Consider the following 25,494-nt stretch of genomic DNA (forward strand, 5'->3'; position numbering starts at 1 on the left):
TGCTTGCCTATTGTAGATTCACTCTTCTCAGTCTGGTGCAGGTCTACAATACTTTTCCTGGTGTCCTTCGAAAGCTCTTTGGTCTTGGCCATGGCGGAGTTTGGAGTCTGACTGTTTGAGGCTGTGGACAGGTGTCTTTTATACAGATGATGAGTTCAAACAGGTGCCATTCATACAGGTAACGAGTGGGGGACAGAAAAGCTTCTTACAGAAGACGTTACAGGTCTGTGAGAGCCAGAGATTTTCCTTGTTTGAGGTGACCAAATACTTATTTTCCACCCTAATTTACAAATAAATTCTTTACAAATCCTACCATGTGGATTCATGGATTTTTTTTTTCACATTCTGTCTCTCACAGTTGAAGTGTACCTCTGGTGCAAATTACTGACCTCTGTCATCATTTTAAGTGGGGGAACTTGCACAATCGGTGGCTGACTAAATACTTTTTTGCCCCACTGTAAGTAAATCTCCAAAAGTTGATTCTGTTCATCTGGACGTAGCGTTTTGTGGGAGAAATGTTTCGTCACTCATCCAAGTGACTTCTTCAGTCTCAGCTGAGTCCAGGTTTCCCCCAATCTTATGAACACATGAAAAGGGAAAGACCATCTCTGAATCGAGGAGGAGGCCTAAGGGTACATCTTTCACCATCTTACAATGCTGTGATTGCAGCCATCCCCCAACTCTCTGTGACAGGTACTCATGGCCAATGACCAGTGGGTTTTGATCAGTGGCTGTTGATCAATGGTCATGAGACTTTGCATAATTAAGATTAAGGAACTGACCTCCCAGCCCATTGTCAATTCAGTGGGCTGGTTTCAGTCATTATGCAAATGTACTATTTATAAGACTGGGGAAACCTGCAGTCAGCTGAGACTGAAGAAGTCACTTGGATGAGTGATGAAACGTTTCTCCCACTGAAATCGCTACATCCAGATGAACAGAATCAACTTTTGGGGTATCTTATTTTCATTGACATCAAATGAAACACATTTCCCTTCTGTCACATTTTCCTGAGAAACAGGGAGCATGGGAGTTAGCTGTACTCCCCGTCCCACCCTGTTTGTCTGCAGCAGATCAGATTTGTGTGTCTAACCTTACTGCACAAGGAAATTACTTGTAATTGGCTACTTTCCAAACTCGTCCCACCTTTCTACATAACTAGTTCTGATTTAAACTTGCAGAATAAATTTCATTTTCCTTTTTATTCGTGACAAAAATCTCAATACATTTTGTCATAGTCTTTGTCCTTCTTTTTTAGTTTTCATTCAATTATCAACTTGTTTTCTTTAGAAAAGGCCGCTGATGAAAACTATGATAAAAATTAACTGGTTTATTAAATTGACATTGCTACCTACAAAGTGAAATATATTGTCATGAAATGCCGTGTGGCAGGCACGAGATGAGGACTCAAAGTGCAGGACTCACAGACTCAAGGGATGAACTCGAAACCACAGCTTTATTTGCTGGTCACAGAAAAATGGGCATACAAAAAAAACTAAACTGGGAAACAACAAACTAAAACTCACAGGGAGATCCACACAGCAAGAGGGACGACGCGACACTGACTCAGAGAAACACAGGGTTTAGATACACTGGGAAGTAACGAGGGGAATGAGACAAAGGAGGGCACAGCTGGGAGAAATCAGGACTGATGAGACAAGCAAAGCAGGACGCATTCACATAAGACACGCCCCATCAAAGTAAAACAGGAAGTATCACACAGAGACGCAAACTTGACACGGTGGAGACAGCAATTAAGAAACACAGAGACATAAACCATAAGGCAGAGGACTCTAAGAACCAAAAGACACAGAGGGAAACTCAAACATGCAGACACAGACTTACACAGAACAGAGGGGACACAGAGAAACATGAAGGGCAAGGGATCGAAACTAGAAACCATAGAATAACTCACACAAGTACAATAATACAAAAATCACAAAGAACTAAACATGCTGGGTCAGGAGACCCAGGACCCTGACATATATTGTATGGACACTTGTTGTTTTGATGTTAATGCCAGAGCAGGCTTGCACCTCTTCAGTTATTGAGTCGGCAGACAGCACAACTTTCTGCTGTTTAGTGGTGGTTCCTAAACACACCAGTTTGCAATAATGTCTCGTACGGTTAATCATGGAATATCTAGGGGGGAAGAAATTTTACAGATTGAGTAGTTGTAACGATGGGATCCTATCACAGTACCATACTTGAACTCGGTGAGCTCTTTCAAATAGCCCATTCTTTCACGAATATTTGTAAACGCATACTTTACCCATTTTTTTTGTCCATATAGAGTGTGTTGAATATGGATATTATGAAATCTGTGTCACTCACTCATTTAAATGGTGTGGTATTTCTCATCAACAAGTAAAAGCACTGGGTCTTGGTGAATATTGGGAGAGCGGATGAAGACCTTGTGTTGTTGAGATGAAGTGCACTGATGTTGACAGAGTAATCGAAACTAAAGCCTTGTTGTCAGAGTTGTGGGGCCAGATTGGACTGCTGCGTGAATCATAGTAATTGGCTCTTGTCTCAGTGGTGGAGAACAACATCCATTAACAGAGAGGATTTAGAGGGAGGAGGTGTTAGTTTGGCTTTAGCTTATGTTTGCAGCTTGAGAGGAAAACGATGAATATTTATGGGGCTGAATCTGTGTGTATATCTGTGAGATACGATTACGCCGTGCAGACCAACGACAATCTCGTAAAACTAAAATTTAATTTGTATTGTGTGTTGATTTCTTGGTTAGTAAATTGTTACTCCATATATTCAGTTTTACTGCCTTTAATCTGGGGTAGGCTCTGGGCTGTTTTCAGGCTTTAGACACACTGGTTTCCACTGTTTTCTCCAGACCAGATGAGATGACCAGCATAAAGAGTAAGAAAGTATTGGGTGTTGCAAAGAGTTAAGTAGATTTTACTTGGGCCAGCAGGGTTTAAATTCAGGGTGAAACCAACATCGGGACTAGCTTAATTTTAGCACAAAGCCTCCTACTTGTCTGGTGGGAGAGACTGAGAACAGAAGGAGAGCTGCAGGAGATGGAAAGCTGTCTGTTTTCCAAATTCTGGCTTTTTTTTGTTTGTTTGTTTGTTTTGTTGTTTTCTGCTCACCTCAGGTTCAATTAACTGTCAGAATTAAGTCTGTAAAAAAATCATTATCTACAAATAATGAGATGAAATAATATATACATAAACAAGCAAACAATCAAATGATCTTCTTCATCATTAGTGATGTGATGTTTTGATTGCAGGACATCATCTGTAAACCAAGGTTTCTTTTGACAACACCGATTCATCCACATCAGTATCCAGCCTGTAATGAGTCACTCAGGATGCCATTCATCTCCACAAGGCGACATGATTGCAACATTCATTTATCTATCGAGGCAGAATTACACCATTTACTCATCCAACTGGACATTATTAGACTGTTCATTCATCTAATATGAGGCATTACAGCTGAAAGACCTGTTTCAACCCAGGGAACATTAAACATTAAACCTGCTTCTCAATGATTAGACTCCACTCTGCCACTCTGCCACTCATGTTGTTATACTCAGAGTCGATAGGATTGATGAATAGCTGTCGTATGAAACACTCATTAGATGTTAGCTTTTCAATTTTAAGGACTGTTTGCTTCTCCAAGTGTTGTCTGAAGGCATTAAAAGCCCCTCAGCCATACCGGATAAATCAAAATGCACAGCGATCAAGTTGAGAGCAACACAGCATGTCTTTGATCCTGAAAAGGCGATCATTTGAAGCTCCTCTCCTGCTGTTTATAACAATTCAGTGGTTTTTACACATGCTAAGAGATGTAGGCTGATCCATTTCCAATTGCATCTGATACTGTGATTTCCTCAGCATGGTTTCTGTTGTTTATCTCTGTTATATGAATCACTCAGACGCGTCTTCGACTCCGAAGATGAGCTTAGAGACTGTAATCCAATCTCTTTTAAGATTTTGATTGGTTCAGTGAGAGACTGGAGATGAATGTGACAGGCATGTTCTGACATTAAACTTACAACTGATAACACCTCCAAGCACTCTGTGGTATCTTAATGAGACAAATTAAAAAAAAGTTTGCTTTAGCGAATAGTTACACAATTTGTGGAGCTCATGTCTGGGCAGCATGATGCACTGTTCAGACTAAAGGCAATCTCAAAACAAACATTCATTACACACATTGTTTTTTATTGTATAGTATGTTAGTTTATAATTCAATGGGGGAAATGATTATTAGTTTATCCCCTGTTTGTGAGTTTGCTCTCTTACAGAAAAATGAAGAGTCAGCAGTATTTATGGTAGTTTAATTTTAACCGAGAGGGACAGAATATCAACCAAAAATCCAGCAAAAAGTTATACATTGACTTGCATAAATAAATATTTGATCTCCTGGAACCGACTCTGAATTCTGACCTACAGATTCCTACAGATGAACGTCTAAATGACTCAGGAAAGTCTTGTAAGAAAGTGATGTGCTCTGATGAAACCAAAATTGAGCCCTTTAGCATCGACTCAACCCGCTGTACTTGGAGGAAGAGAAATGCTGAGTATGACCTAAAAATTGCTATTCTTACATGCAAGCACACCAGAAAACAGAAAGCATAATGTTTCCAAGCGTACAGAATGACTTCACTGCATTGAGGGGACAACTTGCATTGTAAAATCTTCCCGCAGCCAGATCACTTAAGATGTGTCTTTAATAGGACTTCCAGCATAATCATGATCCAAAAAAATACTTCCAAGTCAATGAAGGAGTGGCTAAGGAAGACGCACATGAAGCTCACGAAGTGGCCTAGCACCTCTCTAGCTCACAATCCTATAGAAAATCTGCTGAGTGAGCTGGAGCTTCAAGTTGCCAAGCAGCAGCCAAGAAACCCAAAAGATTTAGAGTTTCTGAGAGACTGGTCAAAATCCATTCTGATGTCCAATTATCAGAAGTTAAATCAGAAAAATAATCAGTAGTTAATGCGAGATTCTCTCAGGGCAAATTTAAACCATAGGAAACCAGAAAAACTCCCAAGAGGCTGAAAAGAAGAGCATAACATTAGTGTCAGTCCCAAAAAGTTGATTCTGTTCATCTGGACCTAACATTTTTAGTGGGAGAAGCATTTCATCACCCATCAGTGTATTTAGAAAAGCCGATGATACTCCACGTTTTACAGTTGGTCCAGAATCAGACCTGTTTGCATTACCCAATCAGTGGATTTTCCTCATGTGTTACAAAGATGATTACAACAGCTACACAGTATTAGATCATTTTGAGGAAACACATGTAAATGTAAAGGAATACAAACATTAATGTTAAATTAATATTTATTTTATCTAGGACTAACAACGCATATGCCAACAAAAGTGCAGTGAACTGAGAGTAATCATTCATTTGATACATGATTTAGAAATACAATTTAAAGATACGTGATGGGTCACATATCGGTCATGATGCACACCTCTTCATAGTTTCCTTCATTTCCATTTCGTCTGTAGTGCAGAAGATATTGAAAGCACAAACATACAACCTCTTATGAATCTTTTTGACTATTTTGAACAACAAACTTTTCACAATATTTTGTATGAAGTTCTAACCTTGCATGTTTTTTCTGCTCTTTTTTTATCGGTGACAGAGGTGTGTGACAGACCACTGGTCTCCAGCCTGCCTCCATCATCCTTCAGGAGCTCTTCACAGCTGTCCACCAGCCATGCGCCTGGCTTTGCCAAACTCAACAGAAGAGACGGTGAGGTTTTACTGTTGTTGGGGAGTGGGTCATTCACAGATACCTGTTGTGCTTAATGAGTAGGACTTTGGCTGTGGATTTGTTTAAAGTGCTGGAGGTTCAAAATAATTGTGTTTCATGACCTAATTCTTGTATTTCACATGCTTTGTCAAAAAACGTTTCCTTATGTATAGATAAATGGTAAATGAACCTTGATGTTTTTCTTTGCTGTCTTGAAGATATGATGGGGCCCGATTATTCAAGATTTTGTGTTGGGGGAGAGTGGTCAGATTAGAGATTAAATCTGTTAAATCTTCTATGCAGTCAGGAGATGCATGAAAAATGATGAAAGGGCTCATTTACATTTTGAGAAAAGCTAATCGAGTCTATTAATAAATAAAGTAAATACACTGAAGTTGTTCTTTTCAACTTCTACATGTCTGTTTAAATCACCCCCACTATAGTTAATATACCTGAACTGAGAAAGGCAGGATCGGCTGTGGAACAGCCTGGCTGTGTAGTGCAAGGCAGTGCAGGAGGCCATGGAGAAGCTCAAGAAGTTTGGTTTCTTTGTAAGGTTGTGGAACCGGCCAGTGGAGATGCAGGTTTCTTTTGGGAGCCTGGCTCAGTTGAATTTCCTGGAATGGTGCGATGGTGAGTGGAGTCCTGTTCATCCAGGATGCTGAATTTGTTGGGGCTCATTTCAACCACAACAACCAAACAGTTAAAACAGCAAAGGATTAAAGAGCAGGTAAACAGATTCACACGATAACACCTACATGCCGGCAGATACTGAAAGCCGACATCTCACAGATTCTAAAACTGCAGGTTTCGTTACTCTCCAACCAAAATTCACTGAACCAGCAGCATAAGATCAAAACTATGCTTCACGTTTGAAAAACATTGTCATGAATTTCCTGTTACTTTGGCTATTTTGCTTCCAACACAATAAAATCCCACTTCCTGCACAGCTCTCTCTGTGTACTTCAAGAACAGTTTCCCATCAAAAATCCCTATTCTGCATTATTTGCTTGCTTATTGTGCACCAGTCAAATGTTTGTACAGTGTTGTTGGGTGCTGTTTTTGTTTTGTTTTTTTGATGACCTCCAACAAGAAAGCAAATTTCCTGGCCAGGAAAATCTCCTTCATATTTTTCAGTGTTTTATCCTCAGTCACATTGACACAAAGGCATCTGCTGTGACGCTTGCAACTCTGATGAAGTCTCACAAGTGTCAGCTTTGTTTTTATACCAAGTTTACACTGAGTATGTAATTGCAGAGAAATATTCAAATACGTTTGAATTAAATATTTTTAATATACAAGGTGTGAAGGCTTATTTTGACACTACATATACAAAGACAAATGATCATAATTATAATATTTCTGAGTCAAAATTAAATTGAATTGAATTAAATCAGGACCTTGTGAATCAGGATTGAATCAGTTGTAGAAATGATACCCAGCCCTACTGATAATCTCACTACAGATGAATACTGGCCAGTAGAGCAGGGTGATATGGCCAAAAATATTTATCACGATATATATTTGAAAATTTGCGATAACGATATAACCAACGATATAATTGATGCGAGACAAAATACAACTCCACAACATTACTAGCGCAAAAAAACAATCTTCCATTTATTTTCACTTAAACAAGAAGCTGGTTTTTATGTACATTAAAGCTTTATAAAAATGTAACAGTGCAAATGCAAATTCCTTGCTGAAAGTTTAACCAAAAGGCATTTCCAGTAGAAATGGGCTGACACATCCTGAAGCATAACCATGTACAATATCCACTGAAGTTAAAAAGAGGTGCTTTGCAACATTAAACTGCAGTGTGCAGTACGTATTTTTCGGACCGTAAGGTGCACGGGATTATAAGGCACATTAAGCGAAACAAAGCAGTCAGATAAATCAAACTTTATTAAACTCATTCTTCTTGCTTCCTCCACTTCTGTACCATTGATTCATTAATGGTGAATTCTCTGGCAGCTGCTCTATTCCCATGTTGTTGCAGTATATTAATGACTAACCTCGTATTGTGGATGGATTATCTCAGTTGTTCTCCTGACTGAAGTTTGGTCCGTTTACAGCATCCTGCCATGCGATTGCATTTGTCTCTAACTATCAGGAACTTTAACGTTAACTTTTATAAGTGGAAAAGTGTTAGTGTTCGTCCTCCAGCTTCACTGTTTATGTTATGCTAACATAGCTGTGTCGCTAGCGATCACGTAGCACATCATTATATACCAGCTAGCCCAACTTCAGTAACCCTACAAACGTCACTGCTGTTTAGTTTCCTGTCTTCATTTATGTTGGAAGTGATAGCAGAGCTGTACGTTTGATTTTTTTCAGAAATCTCTCAGTCAGAACATGCAATATCATGCTTAGGTAACTAGCGAAACTAGCGAGCTAACTTCCGCTAGCTTCCTGCTAACTTCTAACTCCGTTAAATGTAATAACTTTTGTTTTCATGGATGCCTGGAAGTTAAACTTTATAGTTACACCTGGTAAAGCAGCAATGCTGATCGTTTTATTAAAGATAAAAACTGTATAAATTCTTTCAACTCTAAGTGATGCTGCAGTGTTGTTTGACCTGAAGCATACGGAGTTTAGGACCCAGATTACTCCCAGATTTAAGAGCATCTTAGTCCGACAATTATGACAATAACGACGGCCGCTTGCATGTTCTGCAAAAAAATGTGCTTTGTTGTGTATCTGACGGACAAACACCAAACCAGTTCCACATCACGGAAGTTGCACCATTTTTACAAACCAATTCTGGTTCATCTGTTTCACTCAACAATCGGCCATGTGCGTATGAAAACAAAGGCACTGCGCATGCGCGTTTTACTCCCATTCTATCGCGATATTTCATTTTCCTATCGTTGCCTAACATTATACCGGTATTACCGTGAACGGTATAATATGGCCCAGCCCTACTGGCCAGGTTTTTCTAATCCTTATTATTTATTTTATTCAATGTTTAAATATAGTGTGTACAATAATATTTTTTATATACACACAGTAGTAGAAACTTACTTGGCAGACAGAGAGTTAAATGTGCTTTAAAAACATAACATTTCTTAAATGTAGATGCAATGATGCAAATGATCTTGTGGATCTGTTTGTTGGTATGATGCTTCTTGAGTGGGGAATAGCATTTTAAAACAGAGGCGTTGCTCTGCAGCTGTGGAGATCAGCTGAAGAAATACTTTTGTGAAGCTCTGGCCTCAAAGCACAAAACACCAAACAGGATTTTTTTCCTTACTTGATTTACTCAGACAAACAGACAGCCCACTGGTGACTAGTTTAGAGGTAGACAGAGGATCAGAATAATTTATAAGACGAGACAAAACAGAAGAATACGCACCAGTTGCTTTGTCTTTATTCTCTGTTGATGCCATTTGTATTGGATGCTGATACTAGAAGGATAGCTGTGTGGTGTTTGTTTGTCCAGCATGAAAACCCAGCAGGGAATCTTGTGTTGGATGCTGATGTGAAGCTTCGACAAAATGAAGATTGTGGTTTGTTGTGGAGCGTTCTGCAGGGAGCAGGCTTCAGTGTTTTATCCTGACATCAAAGCTCTAAATCAGCTGGGAGGGTGAGATGGGTTTAATCTGGATCTGAATGATTTCCACCACCTGGGAAACAAAGAATCCGAGCATGGAAAAATTGTGCTACAGCCGAGGCTGTTGCCAATTTGTTTTCCTGTCTTACAAGTCAACGACTTTGCTCTGAAATGTTGCTTAACTTTAGGTTAATGACAAATCAAGTTCTCTTTTCATTGTATTGCATAAATGATGGTTTGAAAAGTGTAGAGATTTTGGCAAGTCATAGAGCAAAGGTGACAAGAAGTTAAAATGAGGTAATAAATGCAGACACCCCGACAGTTTGGAAAATCAGCTGGAGATAGTGTTAATAAAATTTACTGGAGAACAAAGTGAAAAACTTAACGGGTTTAAAATCAAATCCAAATGGTAACACAACTCAAAAGAAGAAACATAAAGGCAACCAAAGATGGGTGAGCAGGTGGACAGCAAGGCTCACAGAGACAGGGGGAGGGAGACAAGATGATGTAGGGCTGACTGAGAAATAAAGGAAGGATAGAAGCAATTAGGATATCACAGGTGTGAATTACTTTCAAAATAAAATTCCTAATAAAAATTAGTACAGTTAGCACTGTTGCCTCACAGCAAGAAGGTCCTAAGTTTGACACCACCACCACCACTCCTTTCTGTGTTCTGAGTTTGCATGTTCTCCCCGTCTTTGTGTGGGTTCTGTCCAGGTCCCCTCAGTCCAAAGACATCCACTCAGTAACTGTTGGATCTAAACTGGCGATAGGTGTGAATGTGAGTGTGAATGGTCTATCTCTCCGTATTAGCCCTGCGTCGGATTGGCGAAATGTCCAGGGTATACACTGCAGTGTTCAAGATCACAGGCAGAAAAAGTAAAATAGGAACTAGAAACAGTGACTCTCAAGATGAAAGACAATCTAGAATGGGGGAAAAAAGATCTACCGCCTTATATTTTTTATTTTCCTCAATGTGATTAAGTATATCAGTTTACCATTACCATAAAAAGACCAAACTTAAATTAGTAATGGATACCATTTACTTGCTACAGTTTCCCAAGTCTGCTATTGTTCTTTCTGGCACACTGTCACACTGCTACGACTTACTGGCATCCTTACATAGAGCATAATTTTGGTTAATGAACTGCCTGTGCTTTTCCTGTTATTGGCATGTTCTGAAAAAGGCCTTTTTTCCCCACTATGTTGTCCTTATTGGTGGTAGTGGAAGTGATGTCACTGACTTTTGACTGATTTGTGAAATAAAGACTGCAGGAGGTAAACAGCAATCAAAGGACTTTTTTTCAGTCTTTGTGGCCGGAGCTATTTGTGAGTTTATTCTGGGATGAAATTAGGGTGTAATTTGACCGGGTCTACACGTCCCTGCTTCTTCTAAAGGATTTTTTTAAGCCCGGTGGGGATAAAAATGTATCCCCCTCTGATTTTAACACCCTGAAACACTCTGCAGTACAAAGACATTGACTTTCACTTCCAGAACTTGTGATCCTGTGACTGCAAACAGGACACTGTTGGGAGGATGATCTGTTTCCTATTCCATTCATCTTTGATTATGCCACCATTATACCACTGCTGTTTCAATGTGAAAACTACCACTAACTAAATAAAAGAAAAAAATTCAATGTGGCGCCTTCTCCAGGGTCACAGCCTTGGTAATTATGCCAATAACTCCACGTCATCAATTTTAATCTATAATAGACATATATTTAATATTTACACTAACTCTTTAATGTTTAAAACTTCACTTTTGAATTCAAAGCTAAAGTACTTTCAGGACATGAGTGTGTTCTACTCGTGCAGTGCCAAAATGCAGACAGACTAACTTAACAACTTGTTTTGAGCACGGCTTAGAATTTAGTCAAGGAAAAGCCACTCTACATGCTAATAATTTATCAGTATTGCTCCCTCAAGCGGCCAGATTCTTGATTAATTAAAAATGATAATTAATGACAAATTCAGTGCCATGAATGTCAGGTCATACACGATACTCGTGGATCATAACTGTAAAAAATAATCAGTAAAAATCACGTCAAGTTGCAAAAACGCAGACATTAGGAGTAGGAGGGTAATGAATGGCCACTGTGCTGCTGATGGCTTCATAAATCAGGTTCAGCTGTCATTCTACTACTACATTTTTCAAATCAAGTTGTAGTGGCAGATCAGGAGAGCCGTGTGTGTCACATTTCCTTCCCAGCTGTATTAACGGTGCAAAGCCCACACGATCCCGGCTGTTTGCTGAGGAAATCAATGAATTAATGAACGCCTCCGTCTCATTTTCAACTCCTACTGCTGCTTCTGCGGCTGCTGATGCTGCAAAAACTCTGGCTGCTGTAGCTGTTCTCAGAGGAGCAGCTTCCCTTTCAGTTCATTTACTCACTAAATGAACAGAGATTATCAAAGCCCTGAAATACCTTTTACATATAAATGCATGTATTATTAAATTTGGGCTTTAACTTCAAAGACTTTTTGTTATTAGAGATGGCTGTAGCTCAGCAGGTATAGAGCAGGTGCTCTACTGCTTGACTACATTGTCGTGCTGACCTAGTAGGTGTGGCTGTTATTCCTCTTTTCCTCCTCCTGCCCTCTACCTGTTCGGTGCTGCTGCTTACCCATGGCCGCTGATTAGACCTTGGGTGCAATCAACAACTAAGCACGGCCTGGTGTGCGCCGCCCTGCCAGGTGAGCCACATTAGAGCAATCAAGGGTGGGCGTGCCTAGTAAACCTTTAAATGCATGCAGCAGTCATTTGACCCGGGTGCAACATACTGAGAGGACGGCAAACAAAGCACTTTTCCACTGTGAGGAAGACTTTGAACAAGACCGGCTATCGGTAAGCTCTTGAGTTCACATTTTGCTTTTGCAGATGTATCTGGGACTATGGAAGCTCAGTTGTGCAAATGTTTTACGCTTAGGGAAATAGTTGCTGCATTTAAGTTTAATTATATTGACAAAAATGAATGTTTAAGTTTGAATAAATTGTTTGTGCATTTAGTGTTCCCACATATTTATGTTAATTAATATTAAAAATAGTTACCCCAATCCTTGGGTGGATCATAAAACTAGTGAATAAATGTTTGGTTTTGATTTGAAGAAAATAATTCTTTGTAAAGAAAATCCTTAGTTAAAGTCTATTAAAATGTTTGTGAACTCTAAAATGTATACTTTAAAATACAATTGTTTATAAAAAAGTGTTAAATGCAAAGAAGACACATTGTGTATATTTATTTAAGAACCACAGTTAAATTAACACAGTTAACCACATGGTAAATGGCTTTACTGAAGTGTATTTTGTTATTTCATCTGTCTTCTGTGTAATTTATCTGAATGGTTAATGAAATGTTCTTTATTTTTGTGTTGAAAGGTTTTTTACCTGCTGCTACCTACCAGCTATCAAACTAGTTGGTCTAAATAAAGTTGAGTGAAATTCAAAGTCTGGTCTTTTTCAAGTGTGGACACCTCACAGTCAGAGGAACACTTGCTCTACTGCTTGACTACATCATTGATTTGCTTGGCTTGCTTGACTCCAGCAATGACAACAGTGGTTGCTAATGCTTAACTTTAAAACCTAGCCATAAATTGTAAAACAGCTTGGAGACATTGTTGCTGGTGGTGATAGTCTTGAGCATATATCCAAAATGTACTGTGTAGAGTTATTTGTGGCCAGTGGTTTATGAAACTATTTCAGTGCACTGTTACATTTTTCTGTTTCTTCAGAGAATAAAGATCTAATGTATAACTTATTACTCTCATTTTTATTTTCATGTCTATTTAAGCTTAATTTATAACAGTATTTATAACAGTATGTTTGCACTGAAGCACCGCAGCAATTTCCTAATGTTGTAAACCCGCTCAACATTTGGCAATAAAACCCTTTCTGATTCTGATTACACAAACTTTCCATTTTCAAACAATGTCAGGCCTTTGTGTTCAAACAGGCAGAAATATATGATATATGAAATACACGGGAACACATAGGTACATTTAAAATTTCTGTCTCTGCTCATTAAAAAAAACAACTGAAAAAATAGCTGATATAAATTTAAATGACGTCCCCTTTGTGAAACACGTAGTGTTCAAGCACTCTTGGCTTCTTGCACATGCTCGCTCTCTGCGCAGGTTTGAGTTTGTGATGAAATCAATGTGCAAATGCAGGACGAGCATATGCGTTACTGGATTCAGCCAGCCATTTTTTGCCACTTTGTGGGACTCAGTTGAGACGTGAAGTGTGCTTGGCAGACTTGCTGAACAAATAAAAACCACGTCTGAAATGACGATGTTGTTGTTTGCCACATAGTTTTATCACACAAAAAGCTCAGCTAAGCAGTGATAAATGTGTTTATATGTTGTGTATCGCTTCAGAGCGATATACACATTCTTGTTTTTATATAGATGGCAGATTCTTTTGAAAGGTGACACACTCAATATTTTTTGCAGTCACTGTATTTTTACATCTGGGTGCAGAAAAGCCTGAAAAGCTCTGGCAAGAGGCTCGTTGAAGATAAATGTCTGTCTTACCAAAACCTGTGGGATGAATCACTCACTATTCTGGGCTCCCCACCTCTCTGTTTAGATCTTCCTTCATTTTGATTTCCTGTTCTTACAGTTTATCGCTCATTTCTCACATAAGCCTCTTTTTTTTTATCCTTGTAGAATTTTTACCCCCCTTTCCCATCCATCTGCTTTCCGTGTTTTAAATGAGCTTCTTTGAAGTTGTCTCCTTTTCTTTGCAGTCTGTTTTCTGGTGTAGTCATTAGTTTCACTCCGTCTGCAGCCACATTTTCATCAGTAAAAACTAATTTCGTCAGCCACATCTTCTTGCCAAATGTTAATAGCAGTGTTCGTGTTCTTTTCTCGGGGCAGCGCTGACAATTATCAGTAAAGCTGCTGCAATTATGCTGGAATAGACGTTAAGACTTATTGTACCACTGTAATCACTTTCTCAGTGAATTTGATTTAAAATGCGAATTTAACTTTAATTGGAAACCTGTTGTGTTTACGAATTGCCAACTAATCAAGTACTGATTTACGCCTGTCTCTGTGTGTGAGTGTGTTCATTGTTCAAAGTTCCAGTATTACACTTGAAGCTTGAGGGGAAATAGGCTGGAGTTTCCCTGCAGGAGATATCCAATGTTTCCCAGCCTGCTGCTGCTACATCGAGCCCATTAGCCCTTCTGTTCGTCTGACATGTCATCAGGCTGCTGAAATTACCATCCAGGCTTGCTATTCTCATGTAAATGATTAACCTTCATTCCAGGTCTGTCTTTCCCATTCAGCTCCCTGTCTGTCTGTAGTGTTGTCTGTTCACTGTGCTGCCTGTCTCTTAAGGTAACAGCTTGCCTCTTCCTCTGCCTGTCTCTCCTTTCAACTTTTGACTTTTCATTTTGCTCATGTCTATCTCTGTATGTTCCTGTCTGTCTTCTGTACCTGTCAGGTGGAATTTCGGTGCATTATTAATGATTCAGTGGTCCTTTCTTTGCTTATCCATGTATCTGCTTCTTATAGCTGTGCTTCTGTCCGCAGTGGCTTCATGTCAAGCTTGGTCTCCCTTCAGCAGTAAAGCAGAAGGGCAACTGTGCAGCCTGAGCAGCTTTTCTCTTCACCTATTACATACACTCCTTAATGCTCTAGTAACGGGACAAATTGAGTTGGTTTCAGGTGTCAGTCCTTACAGGTTAACTGGATTCAGTTGGTATCAGGGACAAACCTGTCTCACATTAGTTGTATTAAGTCTTTGTTGAGAAGAATTTTCCAGAAAAAAACAAAGTCTTATACTATGTATGATTATTCGGGGACTTTCTGGGGAAAATTAGGATAAAGTTTTCTGGAAACCAATTTTCAATTTAATTTGCAGCTAATTAGGGAGAATAAAGATAATGGTCAGTTAGTTCAGCTGCTTTTAATGAACCCCAATTAACTGGTAGCATAACCCAGAAAGTTTTTAGTCAATATACATTACGCTAACAGAAAGCACAAAAGATGAGTTAATTCACCAAGCATTTAATTGGGATTGCCTGTGCACTATAATACAATCCCTTACAACAGTGCCATGAATTCTACCTATAAATGGAGCCTGTATATTTGGCTTTTTTGACATTGTCCAAAAGCTGATAATTCTATAATCGAGTTTGCAGTGGGTGGTGGTTTGTATTTCTTTTCACTGCTATAATGCACTCTATTCAATAGGAGTCTCTCACCGTCTGAAATGGGGGCAAAAATATTCAGCTGGTGTTGTTCGTAGCATGTAAATGACTTTTGACAGCTGCACAATTTAATCATCTGCCTTTCATGCAAGTATTTTATCCTGTGGATGAGTGGAAACTGACAATATATCTCTCGCTTAGGTTCCAATGTAGGCTTGGGTAACATTCATTGTCTTCTTCCTAAGGCAGTGTTGTTGTCACAACACTATCCAGCTGTAATTGGCATTTTTGGCACAGCATCAGAAATCTCTGTCCAGAAGAGTGAAGCCTCAGCCTCTGAGGCCTCAGATAGGGAAAGGCTGGAGTGCCCATTGGGAATGAGTTACAGCCCCATGTGGAGAATTTTACATGTCTAGGCGTATTGTTTATGAGGTGTGAAGCTAGGAGAGGGTTATTAACAAATGGACTAGTGTAGCGCCTGCACTAATGTTGGTGAGCTGTAGCTGTTGATTTACCAGTTGATCTGCATTCCTATCCCAACTTATGGTGACAACCTGTGGGTAGTGACTAAAGGATGCTTGTGGAAGACTGTGCCAGACGCTTGTGGTGAGATTTATTAGGAGAGTTTAGTCATTTAAGAAGAGGTCAAAATAGAGTGGCTACTCTTCCATGTCAAAAGGAGTGGTTTCGGTTTGGACATCATCTAGGTGAGGAGTTTTGAGTATAGAGATTGACAGACCACGTGACTTTCGTGCATTGCATGCCAGGAACTCGTGGCAAAACAATCCAAATACTGCATCAAATGCAAGCATTTGCAGCACCGCAAAACGTTCATTCTCCGGTTCCAATACCTTCTTGCTTGTTCTTTGTCCCCCAAAAAAGTTATGTACAAAATGAATGAGAACAATGCCGGTCCGTACAAAGACAGACATGATGAAAAGTCAAAGAAAAGATACGAGGAAAAAATCAAAGGAGTGAAAGGTTTAGACCCGTACGAGCACACAGAGTGGACAAAATATGTTAGCGTGCTGCCCAACTTTCACCACGCTCATATTTATAATTATACGGTTCTTGGAGTGAGTGCATACACTCATGAAGTTTAGTAACTTCAGGTCACTGCAACAAGCCCAGGTACAGTTTACCAACGAATGGGTACAGGACCTTGAAATGCACCGCGTAGAACGAAAGACCATCGTACCTATCATAAGTTTACCAGTCTCACAAATCGTCTTCATAATAGGACCTTTAAGCTCAACGGTAATTAATTAGTAGTGGAAATAATTTCTGGTGCGCATTACAGAAATGTAGCAGTGACAATAATGCTGTAATCGCACTGGGCAATTGGTGATACAAAAAAAACCCTGTTTTACCCTGTGAATAAAAGTATATGTTTTTGTCAGTGTACCATGGTAATAACAGAAGCAAAACGCAATATTGTGTCAGGACAATTCACTATTTATGCACAATAAACAAAGGAGCATAGCGCGGCAATTTCTGTTCAGCGCCAGACTTGCTTGTAACCTATATCACCAATTATGTTATGAAAAATGACGTATTAACTACTACAAAACACTGACCTTCGTGGGAATGCTTGGAGCAGACTAACATGTGAGCTGGAGTGTTCTGGGACGTTATATTTGGTCTTTGAATGGCTGCAATCCAGGCCATCCGTCGCCTGTTTGTTACTTCGGAAAGATGGCTCGAACAATTTCTCTTCAACGACGTAATCCGATAACAACCGATCTCTTTACCCGTCGGCTTCCCGTGGCTGTCATGCGACCGGCTATTGCAGTTAATAATACAACAGCTTCTTGCCATTTTTTGGGTTGCTTTTTATCGCTGTGTAACTGATTTCAATTGAAAGCCTGCGTGCGCTAGTACCTCTTGCCACGAGTTCCCAGAATCCTTTGCAGTTTTACCCCTGAATGACGTCACATTTTCAATCTCTATATGCACCCAGGACAGCCTGGAAACACCTCAGTGTACACCTTGAAGACCAAAGCATGTGGCAATTAAGCAGGATAGCCACAGACACATCACTTAATAGCTGTACCTTTTGTCTATTAAAACATAATAAAATAATAATAAAAAAGTAAGATTTTTCAGTTTGAATGGGTAGTAAACTGTGTTTTTTTTTTTTCACCTAAACTTAACCAAAAAGTTACAAAAGAACAATGTAAGCAAAAAATAAAAATCCCATACACTCTAAAAAATATTTTGTTGCCTCAACTTAAAAAAGTAAGGTAACAATTTCCACTCAGCTTTTTAAGTTACAAATTTTGCATATTATTAAGTAAATTCAGCAAGTAATTTTTAGGTTTGGCTAACTCAACTTGTTTAACAAACCAACATGATTTACCTTGACCTCCACAAGCATAATTAAGTTTATTCAACCTAATATTAATTTAAAATTTCTGGTAAAATTAAGTTGAGAAATTACATTAGTTGAGTTACACCAACGAACTTTTTTACATATATCCTACTCACAATTATCCATGCCAATTAGTTTAGGTTTCTATAGTAGCTTTTCTAAAAATCACACAAAGCCATTTCACTTATTCCAATTGATTATTTTATTACAAAACATTTTCAAAGTAATACACTTCTGTGTCAATACAACATAAATGAAACATTACAGCAGCCCTTTAATTATAAATGACTAAAAAAAAAAAGTACTTCATGTACGTTAACATTAACATAAATTGGTATCAACTTGTTCAACTTGTCGCAGAATCAAGGAAATGACAAAAGATTTTAATGTTCAACAACAGAACAATCCAAAGCTAAGATTATATGTATTACAAACTTTTCTCAAAACTACACTCATCTGGGACTGCATACAAAAACGTAAGAGGCACATCGGAATACTACAGTCCAATTCACATTCGTTTCATGACAGAAGTTTGCACTTAACAGACATTACCCGTGGACTGGTTTAAGCCCATCAAGTTCCAGAAATACCTCTAGTGTTCTTTACTTGTTTTGGGTAGCTCAGATTGAGAGTGTATATAAGCCCCATCATTAAGGCACACACTCTGGGCACATCAAGGTCTTCCAGGACTGCTGTTCCTTCAATCACAATTTTAGCGACAGCTTTGAGAGACACTGCTGCACGTCTGGTGACTACAATCTTTACCACTTCTTCTGGGAACTGTTGTTCACCATCCTGGCAAGTAGGTAGTTTAAATGGAAACATGTCAGCATTTTATGTGCCATTTAAAAATAAAACACAAAAGAATGCGAGATTCACCTACCAGCTGTTCTCTGAAGAGATCCTCTTCCTTCTCTTTCAGATACACCTTCAGGCAACGGATTGCGACCTCTCTCTTCATTTCCACCGAACTCTGGAGAATAAAAAAAGCAAAACAAAACTTAAACTTACAGTTTATTAGGTGAAAAGTCAAAACTATTACATTTATGTGACTTGCATTGTGCCAAATATTGATTTTAAATATGTTTTTAAAAGAAATAAAGATTTAATCTTTGTAACTTCAATTTAAACTGTTACACACTGGCCTGCTTTAAATGCCCACTTTGCTAGCAATAGGATAAAGTGACTAAAAGTAAATGTAACCTAAATTTCATCAACAGCACAATTGTGCTTTTGATGAATAGGACCTGAATCAGAGAATGACATGAACTATAACTGTAACTGTAACAACTAATTCATCAATACACCTGCGAGGTACATTATATATACTTTCCAGTTTTAGTAGTAGGTGGGCTAAATGTTTCTCAATTAAATTAGGCAATTCCCCAATTTCTTCATCCTCTTCATTTGCTACATCTTCACACAATGGATTTTCATTATGTTCCTCAAGAGGATCATCTCCTGCATTCAAACGACTGACACACCGCTGTATCAGCTCAGGCTTGAAGTCATCCAATGAGTGAGGAGTGTGTTTTCGGTTCCTATGAGAAGCATATGTTCAAATGAGCAGTTACAATCCCAGTACAGGCAAGGCATAAACAGTCCCCCATGGCTATGTTTAAGCCTGTAATGCTTTAAGAGCTCATTCCTTCTTGATGTTTCAAACTTGCAAATTTTGCAAGTCCAATGCATTTTGAAATTTACTGCAACCTTTTGTAATGCAAAGAATTATTGAAGCTTTTGAGTTAACAAGCTATTTTAAGTATAAAACCTTCTCTAAAACACTACAATGCAACACTGAAAAAGATTAATCATAAAGACTGAACAAAATTGAATTTTAAAATTGACATCTACAGACTGCAGTTTAAACTTGTAATAAGGTGTCAAATCCAAATGTGCAAGAGAAATTTCTTTTAAACTATTTAAATACCACTGTGGACATGCCACAATCCCACACTTTACATTATGCTTACAATTACAGAAAGCAAATGCAAGTCGTATGCACACACACACACACACACACACACACACACACAATATTGTTTTTTGGGGTTTTTTTGCTAGGTCAACCAACTTTAATCTCAGGCAGAATTCCCAGTCGAGCTTAGAACATCAACACAATTGATAGAAATACTTTTAGTCAGGGATAAATTCACCACATTTTACTCTGTCAGTAATTAGTTACCTCACCCGAGACCATCTTGTGGAAACACGAATTTACTCTGACACCATGATAAAAATGCAGGCAGCTACTGACCGGTTAATTTGAACATATACGGGTTCAAATTGAACATGCTCTGCTGTCGACATAGTCTATCAGCTAACCAAATGTACCCTGACAAGTGACATGTTTTAATTGTATCTGTACTCTTTTATTTGTGAGGAACGTTTGCTAGCTAAAAGAAACGGCTAGCTAAACTTAAAAAAACAACAACAACTATACTCTGCTAAATTACGATTAAAACCATCAAATTTCAGTTTTTTTTTAAATATGACATTTTAGAGTGTACAAATATAACTTGTAATTCATCTATTTAGAATTCAGTACTTACTTAACTCACCGAACACAGTCGAGGGCAAACACACCTCTTCTCCCACGAAGCCACAAGAATCCAGAAACTGTTGCGCACGATACGAACATATGCTACGGGGTTGCCCTTGTCTGTCTGAATGGTCTCAATTCAAACAGGAAGGATGTTGAAACTCATTTTTACATGTTACACAAACTTAATATTTTCTGTTGTTGATTGATGACAAAAGTATTTTATTCAATATACTCAAACATTTAAGTTAAGGAGCTGTTTTTTAATTTTTGTGTTGCACTGACTTCTAACATTGATTATTCAACTCACTAAAACGTGTACATGTAGGCAACTTACTTTTTTTTAGCAGAAAAATGCTTTTTTGTTAAGTTCTACCGACAAACACAACGAATATTTTTTAGAGTGTATGACTGAGACTCTTGTCTTCTGATTTATAGCATCTTCTGACCATCAACTTGTGGCAGAGCTGTTGTTTTGTGGGGAAGTGCAAAGTGCAAGTTCTCTGGTATCCATTTGATTAAATGAGTATTCCTAACAAGTAGTTGTGAAGTGTATAAATGTGCAAAATGTAAAATTCAATTCAATGTGTTGATTTTCTAGGACAGCAACTGTTGTGCTTCAGCTGGTTTTACACTTTATGTCAAACTGTATCTTTGTATCATTGTTTCTTTAGGTGTTGGAACTGATTTATAATTCATGACTACATAGATAGAAGTGAAGAACATTTCAGTGCTTTGAATCTCTGTTGGTTTGAATCAAGTTGAAAATAAGTACATATTTAAAAAACATATCCTGGTGTTGTTATGCTAGTTTTACCAATGGTTTGTATTCTGTTTGTACAGTTTACAGTGCTCCATCTTTTATGGAGACAGGGTTGTTTTATCTGACAGGACATAGTAAATCTTTGCAGCGTCTCTTTGTCTCAGTTTTGTCTCTGATCTCTTTCTCTTTGCCTCCACAGCATTATCAACACGAGTAAAGGTCAGGAGTGTCTGCCCCTCACAGTTCTGCTGTCACTGGACATGTCTGAGTCAAGTGCTTATTAGCTTTGGCCTTTAGCTCTTTTAAGATCAGCTTCCAGCAGCCACAATACTAGTTCTTTTAGATTTCTGCTGGGCCTGGTGCCACACACATTTGGTTCTTATTGAACATATTAAAACCAAAATGATGAATGGTGGCACTAATGTTTACAACTGCCACATGTCTACAGTTGTACACTTGTAGGTTTCCCCCCTTGACTATTCATTTATCATGTATTCATTTATTTTCTTACATTTAGTATATTTTTAATTTACTTTTGAAAATGGCATGGGCTTGAATCACATGTGACATGTCTTGTGGAGATCTGGAAGTATGGTGAGTCTATAAAGCACATTTATTTAGAAATGACACTGCTCAGTGTCCTGGAAAAGCTTAGCAATGCCTGCATGCTGGAAGAAAGGCTTCAGTTGACTGATGAATGCAAATTCTGTCTCAGTTCTGGGAAAATTCTTGACAATTCAGTCAAACTGTTGGGCCATGAAAGTCTGCACACCCAAGCTAACTATCCTTTGTAGACTGTCAAGATGGCTTATGACCTTCTTGTTGCTGGTACTATGGGAATTTGGGCAGCCCAGACTGTAAATCCCAACTCACTGACTCTGCCTAGCAGTTCGATGGAAACAGCTTGTACACGGAACAAGCTCAGTACAGTAACGTGACAGTAACGTGACAATTTGAAGTACCAAATGCATAATTACACATAATTATCATCAGTCAATAGAATCAAACTTTTTAATCGCACAATCATCTTCAAAATAAAGAAGTTGTCTGTCTCTTGAACTCAAGTAATGCAAAGTAATGAGTAACTATGGTTAAACATGTTTCCAAAAATATTTAGGGTCAATTACAATAATCTCTGTTTTGTCTGATTTTAGAAGGAGTTCATCCAGGTCTTTATGTTATTTGGACAAGACAGTTTCTCTAATTGATTTCTGCCAGCTGCCTTTGTACGCAAGTGTAAGTGGGTGTAAATGTGCACCCAAATGCAGAAGGTCAGAGTTCAGAATACAAATAAAGATATTTATCAAGGATGATTAAATTCTAAGGGAAACAAAAAAAAAAGTACACGAAGATTACAAGGGTCACTAGAAGCCAGAGGAGTCCAAGGAATGCACTACAGGAACAAACGAGAAACAAATGCGCAGACTACACAATGCAACACAGCAAAGAATAGATGCAAACTGAGGGCTTAAATACAAAATAGGTAATCAGGAAGATGGGATGCAGAAGGATAATTAGACTCCACTGAAACTAATCATGGATGACAAAAAAAAAAAAAACCCAGGAAAAAGACACAGAAAATAACAGCTACTGTGTACCAGTAAAACAGGAAGTAACTTAACAGGACAACATCTGACACAGAGATGCAAATTTAACAAGAAACAGGGAAACTCAAGGAATTAAATATAAACTATAAATCTGACCATAAACAGAAATTTAATGACAAAAACTACAATTTAAAGACTAAACAGAGAATGTAATCATGAGGAAACTAGCCAGGGAATACCAGCTACATAAAAAGAAAACAAAACTCAAAAAGAAGTCAAAACAGCAAAAAAACAAAACAAAGTCCAAGTATTAATATATAATAACTCAAAACTCGGGCAAAATAACTCAGGGTCCATGACAGAGAAAAGCTTTCTGGTGTTTCGAGTTACAAATGGCATCCAACTGTGATTACTACCTCTACACCATCAAATGTGCAGAATTTCCTCCTCGATTTTCTTTATAGTATTAGTAGTTGTGTACATTTAAAGCGTCTCATCATGTGGGACACCTGTTTACCTGCTCACATTGTGCGGATCTTTTCTGCTTGGCTGCAGAAATTTGGTCCACAGAATCAAAAAAGTAAATAATGAAACAATTAGATTTAAAGTGAGATACTGTTTATGGTAACTGTGATTAGTGTTACAATAATTCCATAGGAAATAAATGTGCATCATGACAAAGACCTCTGAAGTGATGAAAAGTGTGTGCGCGTGTGTGCTCAGTGGGGCTCGGGTCAGCACTCTCCACTTTCAGAATTGACCATCTGGTGTTTGAGCTCTGAGGCATCTCTTTGGCCTGACACAGCACTTTTGCACACTCGCACACAAACACAGATTCTGGCTTCTTCTTTCTCTCCTAACTGTTGTCACTGCATCAGAAAACACAGATACATTTAATTACAATAAGCTGGTGTATTTCCAATCAATAGCTTACACCACCACCACTTATAGTGACAGTGTTTTGGAGTGAGACACAGTGCTGCTAGCCAAATGAAGAACAAAACTAAATGTGTATATAATGTTTGAATAAAATAACTTTTTCAAAGCTCTGCCTTTTGTTTGGTTTGCTTTTCCTTTTTCAACCTATTGATCTAGAAAACATCTAATCAATATGCTACCACACCGCTCTTTATTGGTGATGTGTAATACGGAAAAGGAACCTGCACAGCTGCTGTAAAACGAATCAATGCTTGGCACCACAACCCTTTATTGATGATATTTTATATAGCAACGGATGCAGTCTTGCAGGCAAACTTAAAAACTAATCAATAGCTCACACCACAGCTTCTTAGCACTGCAATATTTGGGGACAGGATACAAATGGTCTGGCAACTCTTCAGTGTATAGAACTGCATCCTCTTATTGGCGATGCTTTTTCTGAGAAATGATAATAGAGACTTCACAGCAATGTGCGGTTGTTTGTAAAGGGCAAAATATCGTAGCAGTGAGGTTAAAAAAGACGCAAGACATTTTCAAGCTTGGATTGTACCCCCTATTGCGTGTGCAGCTGCCGAGAAGGCATTTAAAGACAGTGCTACACAAAGACTAGTGCAATGGATAAGATAAGATAAGATAAGATAAGATAGAACTTTATTAATCCCTCGGGTGGGTTCCTCTGGGAAATTCGACTTCCAAAAAGCACAGCAACGACCGAAGTTACAGTTACAGAATTGTTATATATATATATATATATATATATACACACACACACACACACATATATATATAAATACAGAGACAAATATAAATAAAATATACAAAGGGGATAAATAGAATAAATAGGAATAAAAAATAAAAATACAAGTGAATTGCACATTTCAAGTATTGAGTCTATTGCACTGTTGACTATTTACAAAAGTATTGCACAAGGTATTGTACAGTGAGGTGAAGAGGCACTACAGCTTAGTTGTTCCCCCCTCCTTTGTCCTCCTGTTTCCCCTCCCTCTCCCCTCCAGAGAGGAGTTAAACAGTCTGATGGCGTGTGGGACAAAGGAGTTTTTAAGTCTGTTAGTTCTTGTCTTTGGGAGAAGCAACCTGTCACTGAACAGACTCTTCTGGTGGTTAATGGCCGTGTGCAGAGGATGCCCAGCATTGTTCATAATGTCCAGCAGTTTCTTTAATGTCCTTTTCTCTGCCACTGTCACCAGAGTGTCCAGCTTCATGCCGACCACAGAGCTAGCCCTCCTGATCAGTTTCTCCAGCCTGGATGAGTCCCTCTTTGCTGTGCTGCTCCCCCAGCACACCACAGCATAGAAAAGTACTCCAGCAACCACCGACTGGTAAAACATCCTCAGGAGCTTCCTGCAGATGTTAAAAGACCTCAGCCTCCTGAGGAAGTACAGTCGGCTTTGGGCTTTTTTATACAGGTGCTCTGTGTTGCATGACCAGTCCAGTTTATTGTCCACCCACAGCCCGAGGTACTTGTACTTGTTGACCACCTCCACCTCCTCCCCCTCTATCTGAACCGGCAGTGGACCTTCTCTGGACCTCCCGAAGTCCACAACCAGTTCCTTAGTCTTTGAGGTGTTGAGTTGCAGGTGGTTTGTGTGACTCCATGCGACAAAGTTCCTCACCAGACTTCTGTACTCCTCTTCCTGATCATCCCAGATACACCCCATGATGGCCGTGTCATCTGCAAACTTCTGAATATGGCATAATTCAGAGTTGTAGCAGAAGTCAGAGGTGTACAGGGTGAAGAGAAGAGGGGACAGCACAGTTCCCTGTGGTGCTCCTGTGCTGCTGACCACTGTGTCAGACGTGATGTCCTTCAGCCTGACGTACTGTGGTCTGTCGGTGAGGTAGTCGGAGATCCAAGCCACCAGGCAG

At 38.8% G+C, this 25,494-nt stretch overlaps 1 protein-coding gene and 1 long non-coding RNA gene across 3 annotated transcripts in view; one reads left to right on the forward strand and one right to left on the reverse strand.

The window, feature by feature from the left end:
- The window catches only part of LOC146687198 (contactin-associated protein-like 4), a 136,006-nt gene that overhangs the window by 34,068 nt on the left and 76,444 nt on the right, over positions 1-25,494 (forward strand). Inside the window, exon 2 of the mRNA XM_085440317.1 lies at positions 5,624-5,734. Coding sequence (XP_085296443.1) covers positions 5,624-5,734 — 111 coding nt within the window. The remainder of the gene's footprint in view (positions 1-5,623; positions 5,735-25,494) is intronic.
- Positions 18,001-20,711, reverse strand: LOC146687199 (uncharacterized). 2 transcript variants are annotated; one of them, XR_014916530.1, is made up of 3 exons: positions 20,378-20,711; positions 18,700-19,357; positions 18,001-18,611 (listed from the first exon to the last, which is right to left on the reverse strand). It is a non-coding gene; the product is annotated as an uncharacterized LOC146687199 (long non-coding RNA). The 2 variants fall into 2 exon arrangements; XR_014916529.1 differs by having other exon boundaries at positions 20,369-20,711.

Source organism: Copadichromis virginalis, linkage group LG18 (genome assembly GCF_057382275.1).
Source record: "Copadichromis virginalis isolate Kocher_CV1m ecotype Utaka linkage group LG18, C_Virginalis_male_GT1.1, whole genome shotgun sequence".
NCBI lineage: Eukaryota > Metazoa > Chordata > Actinopteri > Cichliformes > Cichlidae > Copadichromis > Copadichromis virginalis.